The 17,781-nt window shown below is 36.1% G+C and overlaps 2 protein-coding genes across 2 annotated transcripts; one reads left to right on the forward strand and one right to left on the reverse strand.

The window, feature by feature from the left end:
* Window positions 1–595: 595 nt before the first annotated feature.
* zgc:113227 (uncharacterized protein LOC541506 homolog) lies at window positions 596–2,812 on the forward strand. The gene is made up of 2 exons (XM_058780213.1): window positions 596–759; window positions 1,700–2,812. The coding sequence occupies exons 1-2, from the start codon at window positions 622–624 to the stop codon at window positions 2,810–2,812; spliced, it is 1,251 nt and encodes a 416-aa protein (XP_058636196.1). The 5' UTR covers window positions 596–621.
* Window positions 1,756–7,599, reverse strand: si:dkey-261j15.2 (uncharacterized protein LOC794828 homolog). Its single transcript, XM_058780214.1, has 6 exons — window positions 7,347–7,599; window positions 5,917–6,434; window positions 4,931–5,332; window positions 4,188–4,785; window positions 3,926–4,090; window positions 1,756–3,583 (listed from the first exon to the last, which is right to left on the reverse strand). Exons 2-4 carry the CDS (start codon window positions 6,311–6,313, stop codon window positions 4,508–4,510), a joined length of 1,077 nt encoding a protein of 358 aa, XP_058636197.1. The 5' UTR covers window positions 6,314–6,434; window positions 7,347–7,599; the 3' UTR covers window positions 1,756–3,583; window positions 3,926–4,090; window positions 4,188–4,507.
* Between the last annotated feature and the right edge of the window lie 10,182 nt (window positions 7,600–17,781).

The raw sequence follows: 17,781 nt of genomic DNA on the forward strand, positions 1-17,781 counted from the left end.
ATGAAAGAGCAAACAGCTTTGTACGTATAGGCCTATACCATACAAAGTTATTCCTGACTGATAGACTATAAAATATTGCGTAATTTTTGCTGACTGATAGAAAATGTTAATGAAAATGGGGGGGGGGGGGGGGGGTTGTATGTTTTAATGAACAAGTAAATTTTTTGACCAATCAAGTTAAGCCCTGTTTTTATTTTTATTTTTTTTCTTTAGATGAGATATGGAGTGTTGCCGTCCTCTACTGGTGATTTGCACAAGGTGCAATACACAACACGCACTGTGCACACAAAAATAAAATAAAATAAAATATAAATACTTGCTAAAAAGCAATTAGCTCTCTTTAAGTCAGGCCTTTATATAATATAATTCTGATATTTTGTTTTAACAATTTATTGCAGTGCTGTTTATAGTGAATGTGATTTACCCAAGTAGTTCTCACTTATCAACCAAAATATTTTAGGGTTCGATTTTACACAAAGAGGTATTTTATATAGTGTTATTGATACATTTTTAGCATTTCACTGCAACAGAAAATCAAAGATCAGCGTTTGCAATGATTTGAGAGTCGAGCGATTACGTAATCGGCCACGTAACTACGTAACTAACCGCCCACAAACAAACATGGCGCACCACAGTCGTTGTTTACAGGTCTGTCTTCTAGTTTTGAGAACGTATTTTAACATCCAAAGTAATTTAATGCAATGTCTTTATGCCGTCCAAAGACAATGTCATAGACAACGTCTACGCTCAAGACGACAGGTCAGTTATTATTGTTTTTTTTTTTATGTATTAAAGATGTGCAGGTTGCCCGCGCGACCTGGAAAAGCAACAATGGAGGAATTACCTCGGTGTCCTTTAAAATAATTAACGTTAGCTACGTTATAGTTAAATTGTACAAAACACGATCCAATCTAGATAGCCTGTGACACAGCCAAACAATGCAAGCAAACACCTGGGGGCGGGATGTTTCCAATCCAAACCAATTATATTTCGAAATTTCTGTGTAAAGTAATAATTTGAATTGTTATAATTTAATTAAATATGCAATCAACAGTCCATTTTCTCCGAGGCATCATATATCAGAGCATTTCTATTTATGTGTAGGCCTGGCACAATTCACTGCAAAAAAAAAAAAAAAAGTGTCAATAAAAAATAAATATACAATTTCTTTAAAAAGGATCTTTGTATCTTCTGTTTTCCCTTTCCTGAAACATTCAAACATCTTTTTTAGCACTGTGTTTATACCTTTAAATTTGGTCGGAATGTTTTTACAAATGGTTGGGTATTTTATAGTATTGAGATATGTTTTTGTGTGACCTTGTAAACGTATTTTTAGATGGGTAAATGTCACATTCATGCATGTAAATATAAGAAATGCAAACTTGCTTTATTTCTGTTAAATTTTTTGAAGTTTTAAACAAAGTTGAAAGACAAAACTATAGTCATCTATGTCAAAAAGGTAATATTTTAGTGCTGCCCTGATTTACATTTTGTTTATATGAATTTTCATAAGCGTAAGAGTGCCTTACCTGTTTTGCAATGTAATTGTGCAACAAAATAAAATAAAATTTCCTAGAACATGTTTTAAAAATAGTGGGAACCTTGACATGGCTTAGATGTTTACTTTCAGCCTTATTTGTACTGCCATAACAGAAAGCTGGCATTATATAATATATGTACACCTTCATTTTCTTAACAGATAGCCTTGGTGATCATGAGAAGACGGACGTCTGCTGTGTGGTCCTATCCTCGAGAGCACAAGTGGTGGGATACCATTGTACCTGAATTCACTCCAGAACAGTTCATCCAGAATTTCCGGGTCTCACGGGAGTCTTTTGAGTACATCTGTTGTCGTCTCAAGCATGTGCTTGAACGAAGGAACACCAATTTCCGTTTGTGTATACCTGTGAAAAAACGAATTGCCATTGCCCTTTGGAAGCTTGCCACTGGCAGTGAGTACAGAAGTGTCAGTCAGCTTTTCGGGGTTGGCGTGAGCACTGTATTCAACTGTGTGCAGGACTTCTGCAACGCTGTAATTAAAGTTCTTCTGCCTGTACACATTAAATTCCCAGATTCTAGAAAGCTGAAGGAGATGGCAGATGTGTTTGAAAATCGCTGGAATGTCCCTCAATGTGTGGGTGCAATAGATGGAAGCCACATTACAATAATAGCACCAGAAAAATACCCTCTCGACTATTTTAACAGGAAAGGGTGGCATTCAATAGTAATGCAAGCTGTAGTGGATGGCAAAGGGCTTTTCTGGGATTTGTGTGTTGGCTATCCTGGGAGCGTACATGATGCAAGGGTCCTAAGACAGTCATATTTGTGGAAGATATTGAATGATGGACACCCGTTAAACCAAAGCAAAGTGCACATCTCTGGTTGTGATGTTGGATACTACCTGATTGGAGACTCAGCCTATCCCTTGCAAAACTGGCTGATGAAGCCATTTCCAGACACGAGCAGACTAACACCACAGCAGCAGAGGTTCAATCTCAGGTTGAGTAGTGCAAGTTCAGTTGTGGACTTGAGTTTTGGAAAGCTAAAGGCAAGATGGAGGTGTCTCTTAAAAAGGAATGACTGTAAACTGGAGCTGATAAAGAAGATGGTTTTGACCTGCTGTGTGCTACACAATATCTGTGAGGAACGTGGAGACCCCTTCAATGAAGACCCTTCCGCTATCCATGTGAACATACAGCCTCCCGTTCAGCCATTAACAGAGCATGGACAACCAGAAGGGACTGATATACGAGCGGCATTATTAGACTACTTTAACAGACAGGACAGTGAAATTATTCAAGTTGCAGTTTAATTTTATTATATTTTCTATTGTTTTTCCTCAGATCCTTACTTGCTCATGGTGTGAAATGAATGTTCAATGAATGTTCCAACACTTGTGTATATTGATTTATTACAAAAATGAATTACAAAAAAAAAAAAGAAAATGCAAATAAATTTGACATGTAAACAGTGTTAATTTGTAAAGTAAAAAAAAAATAGACAAATGCAAACTTGAGACACACGTGCATGAAGCAACAACACACAAAGTAAACAATGAACAAAATGTTACAATTTTTTGTTAACAGCATTTGTAACCAAGATTAATTCTGCAATGTAAACTCCATCATCCAACATACTGTATGTTGATGCTGTTTTATGTAGAAAAGGGAATATTCCTTCTTTTTGGACTCTAACCACGTTACTAACATGATTATCCTTTCCTAAAATGTTTACTTATAGATTGTTCCTTGCTGCTCTTTGCCACAACAAAAGAGATTGTACCTGAGATTGAACCTTTGCTGCTCTTTCATTGTGGCAAAGAGCAGCAAGGAACAATCTATCAGTAAACAGTTTAGGAAAGGAAAATGGCATGAAGGAAATGGCTCAACCACATTACAGGAATGTTTCAGGCTATGTCAGCCAAAATGTAAATAGGCCTAAGTGATGTAATGTCTCTGTGTAGAAAGTAGAAACCACAGAATGCAAGATAACGCCATGTTCTTTGGAGCAAACTTTAATATTAGGCAATAACACAGCCTTTATTCCAAGAAATCTGATGGTGAGGGCTGTCAAGCTCTTGAACCTGTAGAACAGATTGAATACACCAAAAAAAAACAAGACATAAATGTGTTAACATGAATACGTCAGTATACTAAGTGATAAATAAAAAGATTCTGATCATGCAAAAAGCTCACAAGCATTATCTTGCAATTTATTTTTCTCAACCTTTCTTCTCACGTCAATCTCACAGAATTGTATACGTCAACATACTACATAACACTGATTAATGTTGCAGACCCATACAATAACATTACTGTTACTACATGGTAGCTCCTCCAAAACATAGCTAGAAAGATGGCAAATAATCCCTTCAGCCTCATGTGCACTTGTGATTACAACCCAATTCTGGAAAATCGTTACTTACTTTTCATTGTCTTCTTGACTGCCATCAAGTATGTTTGTGAAATCTGTTGGGTCCTTTAAGGTGCATGATGAATGCTTGTTGACATCAATGTCAATGGTGCTCTCTTCTGTCTGTGGCCTTTTAATCAAAGTCATGAAGGGAGTTGTCGTGTTGCAATGGTTTCACCTGAAATCAATGACATTTCAACACAAATTAAAATCAAATCCAATAAACACAAGAAAACTGTTTATTCATGGTTGTAGCTAGAAGCCTATAACTTTACCTTTACTCCTGTCAAACACATCTGGGTTTGCTACATTAGTTCCACTAGCTGGTCGTGGTCTCTATATGACAGGTGGTTGGAGGGGAGGAGCTGATGTTGTCCAGCATAATAAGTAATTTCATGGGTAGAACAAGTTATTATATTTTGAAGACAGATTAATAAAGATTTTTCTGTAATAAAATACACAAAACAATAATTCCAAGTAAAACCTGTAATTGTATATTAATAAAGTAACTTGAGGTTCAATTTCAGTTTTGCTTCGACTTTGAAATGTAAAAAGTGTGCAAATGAGAATTAAGCGTGCAAAAGGAATCCTGTGTTCATGGCTTGTTTCCCTGCTGTTCCTCCATTAGTGCCACCATGCGTCCCAATAGTCCCAGCATAGAATTCGTAGCTTCATCCATTTTATTAAGAATGGCAGTATTAAGTTCTTTGGCGTGTGCCATAAACCGTTCATCAGCAGATTTCAAGTATTCCAGCAGCTCCTGGTTTGAATCTCTCTTCTTTATTCTAGTTGTTCCCAGAGGCTTTCTTGGTTGGGGATGAGAGGAGCTGAAGGATGATTTAGCTTGGTCCAGCACCTCCTCAGGTGAAGAGTCTGAATTCAACATAAAAGCAGCACATTATTTGAAGACCTAAACATAGCACAATAGTGCATTTAAATAATAATCTTGTTAAACATATGAGGTTAGCAAAATTTGTGTGTATAAAAACAACAAAGTAGGACTATAATGAAAACTTACCAAGATCAGCGGCAGAAGACAGCGATTCAGCATTTGTCTCAAGCATGGCTGTTGCTGAATTTAAAGCTTCAGTAAACTGACTCGTTGGTAGGCATTCCAGCGCAGTGTCCATAACATCATAGTTAATGGTTTTATTGCTCCATCGGCTGACACTTTTACGTTTCCCCTTCTTACTGTCCCTGGACTCTTTCTTAAGTTTTTTTAGTTTGTTAACGATTTGGTCAGTTGTACGAGAGAACCCAACATTTACCATCTCTTGGCATATGTCGTCATACACGCTTTTCTTTCTTTTTGAGCTCCCCAGTTTCTCCTGGATCTCTGTGGAAGACCATATCGCAAGCAGCGCGCTGGTTTCTTCTGAAGACCACTGCTGTGCTGTTTTGGGCTCAGATATTTTGCAACCTACAAAAATAAAAATAAAAACTTTTTAGTCAAGGTTGCCACACTTCACTGCATAGAAGATAGTTATTTACAAGAAAGTCCACTTTAATAACAGTCAGTCAGACCTGTTTTCGCTTAAATTAAAGTGAATGCAAAGTAACTTCAGATCTCTTTTTGTTCTACTTTAATTGTGACAAGGTGTCGGGCCACTTTTCTCACTGTGTTTTTGTCTTATTAAATAGTTTGACCAACTACCTGTTTAGTCAGGGGGGTGACCAGACTTTTTCTTTTTATTCAAATTATTTGTACTTTTTTCTACAACCTACATTATACATTATAAAGACTACTAAATTGTATGACTAGTCTAAGCAGTTAACGTAACCAGCCAGTGTACATTATTATAATTATTATAAAACATTACTGCATTTTTTTTTTTTTTTTGTCGTAATTCCTTTACTTGAGCTTTTAATTTGGAGGCAACCTAAAATAATAACATAGATTATGTTTATGTTTGGCTTTAATGTAATCAATTGTGCAACATTAGTAGCTAGAACAGTAGCCAAGTAACACACACACTGTATACAAACACAACAGTGAAAACTTACCTAGCTCGGCTACAGAAAACACAACGGAGTCCGCGTTTTTCTCAAGCGTGGCTGTCGCTGAATTCAAGGCCCCAGTCAGTTGACTGGCTGGTCGGTGTTCTAGCACAGACTCCATAAGGTCGTGGTCGAATGTTTTATTAATCTGTCCACTGTCACTTTCACTTGGTTTCCTTTTCAGGTCCCTGTACTCCTTTCTAAGCTTTTTCAACTTGTTTACTATTTGTTCGGTCGAGCGACTGAAGCCACCATTCAGCATTTCCTGGCTTATCTCATCGTAAACTCTTTTCTTCCTTGTCGAGCTCTCCAGTTTCTCCTGGATCTCTGTGGAAGACCATATCGCGAGCAGCACGCTGGTTTCCTCTGAAGACCAGTGCTGTGTATTTTTGCTTTCGGACATTTGTGTAGTATACAGTTGAAAGGCACTGTCTCTGCACACTGTAGCGTATAAAAGTTATAACTGTTGTTTTGAAAACGCTTCCTGGTGACGTCACATTTCCCGCCCCCCGGCATATTGGTTCCTAGTTCAAGGAGGACGGTTGTGGCCATCAGAACAGAGCTCCTCCAAACGGCTCTAAAATGCGCTACAATACTATGTGTAGGGTGGAGAGTGTATCTGTCTCAGACTCGAATGTTTTTAATTTGTTCTCTAAAAAGATTCATTCACTGGCTCTTTGTGAAGGTTACAGCGTCCAGTAAATAGGGAGCGACAAGCGTGTTGCGAGTCATTGAATTGTTTTCTCAACCGATTCATTAACAACGTCGAGTCATTATTTATTTTAATTGTGTCATACATTTACATTTAATCCACCTCTATTTTATCAGTCAACTGATGCAGTCAAAAACGCTTTCAAGTCGGGCAATTCCATATTCATGAACCAGCAAACTATGTAAATAACGAATCATAATTTGATGTAAATACAGAGAATGTTCAGCCTTTCATGTGTTTAAGACTTCACTGCAAAAATGATTTCCATTACAAATATATAAGCATTCTTAAAGCAAGAAATTTACATGAAAAGCAAAATAACTTTAAAGTATTTTTTTTCATGAAAAATGTATCAGAATTGTGTTAGTTCTGCAAATGAGGCAAAGAAAAATAATCTTGTTTTGCCTTTGAATAGATGAATAAGGTTATTTTTCTTACCCTATTGGCAGATGTTTTTTTCTGCATAAATCTTACATAATATCTTAAGTCATATTGCTTCTTAAGTAAATGCATCTTGATACTAAAAATCAAGACAAAATCTCTATTTATTGCAGTGTGCCGCTAGCCTTCATCTCATGTGAGTGTACATAATTTAAGGTCTTCAAAAGTACTATTATTTATGTGTAAAACTATACTAATCAGTAAAACAACACTGAGAACACTTTTACATAGAGATTTTTGGTGTAATCTGGGATTTGTTAGTTAAATGAATGGAAATATTTACCTAATCATCAGGAAGGAATACCCAATCAATTTTATGTGGTTTGTTAAGCAGCAAATCTGACCAATTAAAATATTTTGTGAGATATGGCTTGGGGATACCATTTGGAGCCAAAGTTGTTGATGTAGATCAGGGGTGGTGAACTCTGGTCCTGGAGAGCCGCAGAGTTCAGCGTCCTAGTAACCCTTCAGACCTTGATTGGCTTGTTCAGGTGTGTTTGATTAGGGTTGAAGCATAACTCTGCAGGGCTGCGGCTCTTCGCCACCCCTGATGTAGATGCTCACCATTAGGTGGCAGTATGTACTTGTCTATATGTGATCTAAAACGTTGGACATCATATAACAAAGATAAATGGTATACTTTTACATCTAAGCCAGAATGTAATATCTCAGCTAGTTGGATATGACAGTGAAATTCTAGAAGACTTTTTAAACCTGAGGCATGATATTTATAGCACAACAGCTTTCATTCATTTCACGTAGAGCACAAAGCTTTCTGCGACAAGACTACACTTCAAGCAACTCATTTGTTGTTGCTGACATGAGAGGACAAAGTTTTAAAAAGTGTTGAATCACTTCTTTACAACACACTCTTATAACAAAGTATATCTCTGTGCACTTTTGTGACCAGTTCTGGCCGTCTGTAATGAGCACTTGCATTTTGTGTTAATGAGTGAAGCCTTTGGATATTGGAGTTATTAACACTCTTAAAAAGAATCACAATCATATAGATTCTTGGAGGATGACCCTTGTGTTAAAAAGTTAATATCAAGTAACTCAGACCTTGTTTTGTAAATGTTTTTTTTTTTTCTTTTTCTTCTTTGAACACATTTTGAGAGTTAGAATGGTGTTGAAAATATTGTTTCAGATATAAGATCTAATGACTGGCTGCATATTTCATATCATATTGCACCATTCAATAATATATTTGTGCAGAACTACTGACAAAATTATAGTAGATAAGTTACTGGATTGTTCTAATCATCTTATTTCTTATTCCAACTGCTTTTTAAGTAACGGATGATAGATGTCTGTGAGGTGTGGAGCCTTGGCTCCTTCTCGTTTTGGCTGCGACTCCAGACTATAAGCAGGAGCCCAAATAACACGGCACTGAAATGAAAATCAATGCAGGAGGAAACACTGCCACTGCCAGAGGGATGTATGCAAGGTCACAGGCCAGTATCATTTTTTCCAGACACAGAATCACAATTTTTTCCAAGAGGGTCACGTTTAATCAAGAAAAGCAGCAAATAATTGGTTTCATAAAGAACTTGCTCTACACACAGTGGTAGGGGCCACAGAGAAGATTTAAGGGGTCAGTTATTGAATGTGTTGGTATAGCCTAAATCCTAACTGAATAATTAGTCGTTAGCAACAGGATAAATCCTGTTGCATAGCTCCTATGTGAAGAACTGTGGCAGATTGAATAAAAAACAAATTAACTGACAATTTTATATATAGCTTATGAATAGTGATGTATGTGTTTATATGTATGTGTTTATATTATATTAGAATATTTTTAGTATAAATTTTCATTGTAAAATTTAAGATAATTAATTTGTTTTACATCTAAAATATTATGTATAATTTTGTACAGTAACAACATGATTATAATTTGAAAGAAGATTAATGTTTTAAAGAAGTATCTTATGCTCACCATGGATTTATTTATTTGGTCAAATCTACAGTAAAAACATTAATGGTGAAATATTATTATTATTATTATTTAAAATAATTGTTTTATATGTTAAAACATCATTTATTCCTGATGGCAAAGCTGAATTTTCAGCATCGTTACTCCAGTCTTTAGTGTCACATGATCCTTCAGAAATCATTCTAATATGTTTTGTTAATATTTCTTATTATTATCAGTCTTGAAAACAGTTGTGCTGCTTAATATATTAGTGGAAACTGTAAGACATTTTTCAGGATTCTTTTATAAATAGAAAGTTCAAAAGAATTTATTTGAAATATTCAAATTAATAAATACATTGTTTAATTTCTAATTAACTTAATAGTTCCTTGCTAAATAAATGTAGTAATTTATATATAGTTTATGAATAGTGCCTGATTTTCCAGGTGAAATGAGACACTTGCTCTAATAAATTGGCTGTGGCCATCATTTCTTGTCGCATGGATGTCGTTCCTGAGGCGGTTTTGGGGTCAATTACTACATTAGTATATGTATAATGTCATTTTACCCCTCTATCATCAATAGCAAATTAGCTTACAGTTGACCATTTAACAGTTTATTAAAGCATTTTTCTTCTTTTCCATTGAACTGAATTTATTTTTCACAATGTTGAGCATCTAGTGTCTCACAGATTTGGTATTTGTAGAGATTCAATCAGCAACCTTATGCTTTTGTCCGCTGTTTTAATCTCCACGTCATCTACATATTTGTAGCCTGTACCTCTGACAGGGTTTGGTATTGTCAGCTGTCACCTGCTTAATGTGGAATTTTAGATGACACAACATTATAGACATTGACCTCGCCGGTGGAAGGATGTCACGCACTCACCCAGGATGTAGGCGTATATTGGCAGACGGTGAATGACAGTCTATAGGGCTGGTATGAACTAACATCCTGTCCCTGCTGACTTTTACTTCGGTTTGTCTGCCTCGTGTAGCTGATTAGCCAAGAGCAAGTGGGAGACAGAAGCACAGATGGCCAACTGTGATATATTTGAGCTAGTGTCCAGGGTCAGACACCTCTCAGTTTTTCTCTCTTTATGTATTTCTGTCTATTTCTTCCCATTACTTCTACCCACTAATTACATGAGATTTTTTTATATCTATTGTAATGTGTCATTCAAGCATATGAATGAATAGGCGGTATTTAGAGTAGGACAACCACATGAACACGCACCAACAAAGCTAACACTGCAGGAACAACAGCTGTTGGGGCACATGCCTGGAGGACGCATCTCACTCGCTTCCTCTTTTCATCTATGCTTACCGCCATCCATCTCCTCTGATTTCCTCTCCCTCATTCATCACTTCCTGATTTGATCTCTCCCTTTCCCTTGATCTCCCACCTCTATCCCTTCTGTTCCTTGTGATCTGGTTTTGCAGCAGCTGCGCTAAGCTGTAGGCCGTGCCTGATTTTCCAGGTGAAATGAGACACTTGCTCTAATAAATTGGCTGTGGCCATCATTTCTTGTCGCATGGATGTCGTTCCTGAGGCGGTTTTGTTTCCGAGAAGATTCCAGCAAGTCAGGGCAGGCTAGCTGAGGTGAACGAGACAAAATGAACACTAGAAGAAATGGAAATAAATAGTTTCAGAGCAATCAAAGCAAAAACAATCAGTCACAAGAACATTTATTTCCTCAAGCAGTTGGTTCTCGTTAACAACTGATTTATAGCCTTCAGTATTGAAGTTTGAACTTCAAATAATTCTAATGGTGTCATTTAGCTTGACACATAAATAACCACATTTACCAGTGTTGATATAACCGTACACAGTACACACATGGGTGTAATTTATGATGCACATTTTATTGTGAAAAATGCTTCGAGTTCACCTTTCTGTGCACTCTGGAGTGACTTAAGTTCCCTAGAAACAGCAAATCTACAAGGCCGATCTGTTCTGCCTTTCATTTGTTGATGCTTCTTAGAAGTCGGCATGAAGTGGAAATTCACCCTTTCTAAATGCATTTTAATATTTTTATTGCAAGCTTCTTACTTTCTTTCTTTTATTTATTTATTTTTTTTATCAAAATGTCATTCTTACTTGATCTTCCGGAGAAATGACAGACTTCCAGATTTAACAGTCAGATTTAAAGTCTTTAAAGAGATTATACAGATCGTAATGTCATTTTCTGTCTTTCTTCTATGGAACACAAAATATTTTTTTTAAGGTTTTTTTTTTTTTTGTCCATACAGTCAAAGTCAGAGGTGTTTAGAGGAGGTTTGGACATTAACATTCTTTAAAATATCTTTTGTGATCCACAGAGGAAAAAAGTCATACAGGCTTGAAATGACATGAGGGCAGTTAAATAATGACAGAATTTTCCAATTTTGGGTTAATGAATAAAATACTATTTAAAGATTACAGACTATAAGGCATTCTGAATTCCTTCATAATACATTATATAGATAACCTTCACAGAATGTGCTGCCAAACTATCTCCTTCAGAAAATCTATTCAGATGTGAATAGAGCGTGTGCTGTTGTTGTGGGGGATGTGCAAAATGTAACATGATCCTGAAGGCTGAGAATGCATGGAGGTGGACAGGAAGCTGCATCAAACGCACATACATTCAGCACTTCTCACGCTTTGTCCCCAAAGTCCAGCGCAGAGAACGGACAGTGAGATGGCGAAAAACACAAATATGCTTATAGACTATCTCAGAGGGGACAGGTGAGGATGCCAGGTGCCTCTCAAAGGGGACAGTAGGCTCATGCGCCACCCCTGTTTTTTATTTTTTTTTATAAATGCTTTTTGCTATTTTTGATGATCATCTGTTGTGGTACATAAGAAATTTAATTACCTTTTAGTGAGAATAACAAGTAACGGACAAATCAGTCTCGAGCTGTTAGGATGTATTTCTTCATAATTAAAGCAGCTTCCCCCCATACCAAATAATTTTATTGTATATTAAGCAAATATTTGTTTTTGTCTTTGATGGTTGCATTTTATATTCCAAACACAGAAATGTGAAAAGGGTCAATTCTGTGATAATAGCTGACTGTGCATTATACTGCTTATTGCACAGCTGCTCACCATAAATACATGGACATCAAATATTGTTTTGAGAGGAATTATATTAGAATTTCAGTTTTTGATTTTAGTTCAAATCTTTTCCCCTTTTTATGTGCTTTTATCGTTTTTTTTTTTTATATATTACTATTTATGTTTATTTCAGTTTTAGTTATTATTTTATTATGTTTTATATATTATTATTTTATGTTTTTCATTTATATTTTATTTCAGCTTTATTATAATTAATAGTCTTTAATAATGTATTTAATAGTTCTAGTTTTAGTTAGCAATAACATCCCTGATAATGGCTGGTTGTACATTATCCTGTATATATAAACGTCCTATATTCTGCATTATACAGCTGCCCTAAATGTAGCAAGATCTGAGCTGTGTTTTTACAGCACTTCACATAGTGGACATTTATCCTGTATACAGCGAGAACGGGAGAGAAGGGGGTTTCATAATTTATGACTGACATGGCTCAGACTGCCATTAGTTGCACATAATGAATGGATTCACTCTGGCAGTGTGACACAGTACTGGGTCTGCAAATTGAGCCGTGATGTTCGGACAGATTGGAACTGTCACACACAAACTCAATCCTTCCTGCCTGGAAAGCTGTCAACTGTGCCATAAATTTTTAGGGTGAACCACCAGAGTTGCCCACGCAAAAGACATGACCAGGCAGACCTTTTCCCATCTTAATAGTGAAAATGTAGCAGTAACCCTGTCATAGCTGTGTTTCACAGCTGTCCTGTGGATTTTCTTGTCGTTTACTGTGTGACCCAATCATTGTTGTGATATATGAGGCAGCGTGAAGGAGGACAGCAGGTTATGAACTTACTCGGATAAAATGGCTCCTGTTTCCATTGGCTGCTCCTGTTTTATTTGTGTAATATTCGTTTTGGCCTTGGTCCAGCAGTGCAATGCGTGTGGCAGCAGCAGGATTACGAGCACATCCAGAACTCATTGCCTGTCGTCTTCTGTAACACTTGAGACCAATTAATGAAGTTGTGACAGCTGTAACGGAATGACACGTAGTAAAAACCCAACCAACTGCAAAATGGCCACACACGTGCCATTATTGCTTTGAAAAATGTTAGGGTTACCAACATGCATGACAATTTGGTAAAGAAAATAAAAAATGCTGATTTAAATCTCTTTGGGTTTGAGTTGCTGTTTGCTCTCTCCTGTTGCAGAGGCTTCATGTTTAATCATCTAGGGACTCTCTTGATGTCAATCTGATGTCACGCTGTCATAAAAATGGATGACCGGGACACAGAAATGTTGAAGCCGCATATATTGTGCCTTTATAGGACTAGTCTTAAATGCACATACCTTAAAATGGCTTCATGCCAAGGAAAGATATGAAATCTATATTTTCCCCAGTACATAAATCGTTTTTTCCCCCAATATGTACAGTGTGGTTCAAAGGTCTAAAATCCAGTAATAAAAATGCTACTTTTTTCAGTTTAATAATTTTTATAATTATACATTTTATTATTGCCATAACAATTTGAATAAAAAGTTGAATTGAGAAGTATTTGGTATTTGCTTTAATGACACTCAAGCTACATGAACTCATGAATAACAATCCAAAGAGCATTTTGTGCTTTAATTCACATAATCAGTCAAATCTGATTTAGTAGTGTCCCAGATATCTTGCAGCATCTGAGATATTTCTTATTAATGACATAAGGTTAATTTCATCAAAAAAAAAAAAAAAAATCTTAAAATGTACAGTATAGAACAGTATTTTATCACTCATACCAGTGTATATATATGTGTGTTCAAGACCTACAAAATAGACATATTCAGTTTGTAGCTGCAGAGAGCAGAATAAAAGAGAAGAGGAAAGCAGTGCAGGCCTGTCAATGCTTTGATGTTTTTTATATATGCTTCACGCAGTAGTTTTAGATATAGATGCTTTTAGTCTCATGAGATGCATCTCTAGTTTGAACTGACGTTCCATAAGACTTCAAACAGAGATTACATTTAACTTTTAGACAGACACAGCTCCCATGATTCTATCCGTCTTTCTGGGTTGCATTCCCTCCATGTGACATTCACATCAATAACTGTTATCAATGCTGCTTTGCCATTTAAAATGATTTTTGCTTATGTAAGTTGGCAGAACTCAACCTCTCTTTCTTTACAACTGTAAACCCTATGAGCGCAGAATGTTAACCCCAAAATTGAAGCAGTCCATTTTCATCATAATCTCGTCAAAGGTGTCCTGTGTTCAGTTAGCCGACAGTGATACAGTTAGGTCCATATATTTGGACACAGGCACAATTTTTATTATTTTAGCTGCTGACCAAAACATTTTCAAGTTACAGTCATATAATGAATATGGGTAATTGAGGGTATTCATTTGAGGGTATTCTCATCAAAATTGGAGAAGAGGTTAAGGAATTACAGCTCTTTAATATGTACCTGCCCCCTTTTTCAAGGGACCGTATATACTGTAATTGGACAATTGACTCAAAAGCTTTCTTTGGATGTTTGAACCTAAACTCAACCTGTACCAGAATGACAGTGAGAAAAAAGTACGGAGAAGGCTTGAAACAGCTCATGATCCAAAGCATACAAAATCATCTGTGAAACATGGTAGAGCAGTGTGATGGCATGAGCGTGAATGGCTTCCAGTGACACTGGGTTACTGGTGATTATTGATGACGTGACAGAGGACAGAAGCAGCCGGATGAATTTTGAAGTGTATAGGGATATACTCTCTGCCCAGATTCAGTCAAAAGTTGATTGGACAGTGCTTTATAATACAAATGGACAATGAGCCAAAACACCACAAAAACAATCCAGGAGTTTTTGAAGGTAAAAAAAAAAGTGGACTATTCTGCAATGGCCAAGTCAATCACCTGGTCTCAACCCGATTGAGCATGCATTTCAATTGTTAAAGACAAAACTGAAGGCAGAAAGACCCACAAGCAGACAACAACTGACGTCAGCTGCCGAAAAGGCCTGGCAAAGCATCACAAAGGAGAAAACCCAGTTTTTGGTGATGTCCAGTCATTGCCTGCAAAGGATTCTCAACAAAAAAAAAAGTTATTTATAATTGTTTATTTGTCCAATTACATTTGAGCCCCTGAAAATAGGGGGACTGTGTATAAAAATGGTTGTAATTCCTAGGCATTTTGTTATATTTTTGTTCAGCCCCTTGAATTAAAGATGAAAGTCTTCACTTCAATTTCATCTAGATTTTTTCATTTTAATTCTATTCTGGTGGAATACAAAACCATAAATTATGAAAATTGTGTCAGTATCCAAATATATATGGACCTAACTGTAGTTATATGTTAGATAGAATAATAATATCTAGAGTAATCACATGATGTTTTATGAATTCCAAGTCATTGTTGCTTTTCTGAAGAAGTGCAAAAACTGCACAATGTTAGGTTGTTAATTGTGGGTGTTAGTGAAAGCGTTACTATGCAGTTGCTATTTTTATTTATTTTTCCTGCATGATGTTAAAAGTGGACCCTTTTAAGGTTTTTAATGTTTTCACATTGTAATAATATTCTTAAATATTATTACAATTTAAAATATAATTTTAATATAAAATGTCATTTCTGTGATGCAAAGCTGAATTTTCAGCATCATTACTCCAGTTTTCAGTGCCACATGAAATTAGTCTAATATGCTTTATTATCAATGTAGGAAATACTTGTGCTGCTTAATTTTTATTTATTTATTTATTTTGGAACCTGTAATATTTTTCAGGATTCTTTGATGAATAAAATATTAAAAAGAAGATCATTTATTTTTTCGAAAAATAAATCATTTTTTCTATTCAGCTTTGCATCAGAAGTAAATTATATTTAAAAGCATATTAAAATAGAAAACCAATATTTTAAATATAGTAAATGAGGGGGGAGGGGGGGGTTATACTTTTTTCGTGCTTGAAAACACATTTTCTTCATTGACCCATATATAATCATGATGGAAAACACACTTAGAACAAATTAGCAACTGCATAGTAATGCTTTATTTATTTCGAAAGTGACATTTAGAATCTACTCTAAACTTCATCATCATCACTTTAAAATGGAATGATGCTTCCTTGCTATGCAGCACAAAATCTTGTGTAGGTTAGCTGTGTGACTGGCGCAGTGCATTCACAGCTGGACGGATACACCCAATCAGATCAGTCATATGGCATCTCCAGAGGCATAATGCTGTCGTGTTATTATGGCAAGTCTCCCAAGGAGACTTGAAGTGTATGTCATAGGAGATGCAGCATATGTCATAGGTTAAGTAAATATATACCTGTCAGCAGAGACACATACACAAACCCCCCACATTAACAATCTTTCTACCTTTACTTATAACCCTAAAAAACCCTCTCACTTACCAACCTGGAGATGCCAAACAGTTCTTTGCACTCACTGTTGTGAGTAAGTTCAGTGATTAGCGCTGTTCTCCAGGGAGTTCAACATAGATGACAGTCTCCTTGTGTGTGACAGTAGAGGAGTCTGTCTTGCAGGCCGAGCTCAGGCTGTGTTCTGATGCTCCAGCTTTTACAAAGCTTCATTAGTGACTTGCTTTGTACTTTTATTTCCCATGTCCACTTCCCAGAGTTTTTATAGTTAAAAAAATTTAATTTTAATTTATTTAATGTTATTTTGGTTAACTTTTTTTTTTTTCTTTTGTTATTAACACTAGCCTACTGCTTCTTCATTGCATTCTACCTACAGTCACTTCTCTAAAGGTGCGTTGTCAGCAAAATTTGTGGGCATTGTCTATTGTCAGTAGTGTAGCGATGTAAAAAGCACAGCTCACACACAATTCACTTTCAAACCAAGCAGCTTTCTGTTGGTCTGCGGACCAAATTCACGTGGCCAACTTGAAAATAAGCGAAATCTGCATGAGGAACATTTTCACACTCATACTCTGATTCTATTGGAATGGCTGGATTTCACCCTTGAAATTTCTTAGAGCAACATTGAATGTGACCATACCTGGCTAAGAGGCTAAGATACCTTAAACTTCCACCCCGATGTGAACATGGATTAGAATTATTGGTTACACTTTAGTTAAGGGATCTAGAATACGGTCATGCAGCACAAGGCATTAATATGTGCTTTATAAGTACTAATACACAGCCAATATGCTAGTAACATGCATGCTAATAAGCAAAGTTAATAGTGAATAGTGTTACTGAATTATTTTAGACTTAAGTTGAAAGAGAGATCTGAGCTGTATCTGGGGACAGGAATATCATAGAGATGCAACCATGTTGTAAAATGTATACTACTCCAAGCATTTAAGCAACAGCAATGTGCTGGCAACTACCCAAAAGTGTTAAGCATTGTGGTAAGTTTTGCACAGGCAAGCACCACTCACGTTTTCTTCTGAAAATTTAAAAATGTAGTCCATGCACAGAACCCTGGATTTACAAAGGACCTTTTAATTAGTATTTACACATCTGTGAATATTTCATGACTCTGTGCACTTCAAATTAAAAGGTCTCAGTGCAGGATGCAGTATAAATGATTATGCACTTAACCTTGTGCATCAGCTTTTTGTGTCAGCTGTGCCTGCTTAAATCAAGGTGTCAGTGTGTTTTGGCTTGAATATTTTTTTCTCCCAGCCTGCACCAATTTCTCATATTTTTATTGATTCCTGAAAATTGACATGCTAGTTTATACTGATTAGTCCTGGATTGGTGCTACACTCATAAAAATAAAGGTTCTATATTGGTGTCTTGTTCAATGAA

The sequence above is a fragment of the Onychostoma macrolepis genome, chromosome 06 (genome assembly GCF_012432095.1).
Source record: "Onychostoma macrolepis isolate SWU-2019 chromosome 06, ASM1243209v1, whole genome shotgun sequence".
Lineage (NCBI taxonomy): Eukaryota > Metazoa > Chordata > Actinopteri > Cypriniformes > Cyprinidae > Onychostoma > Onychostoma macrolepis.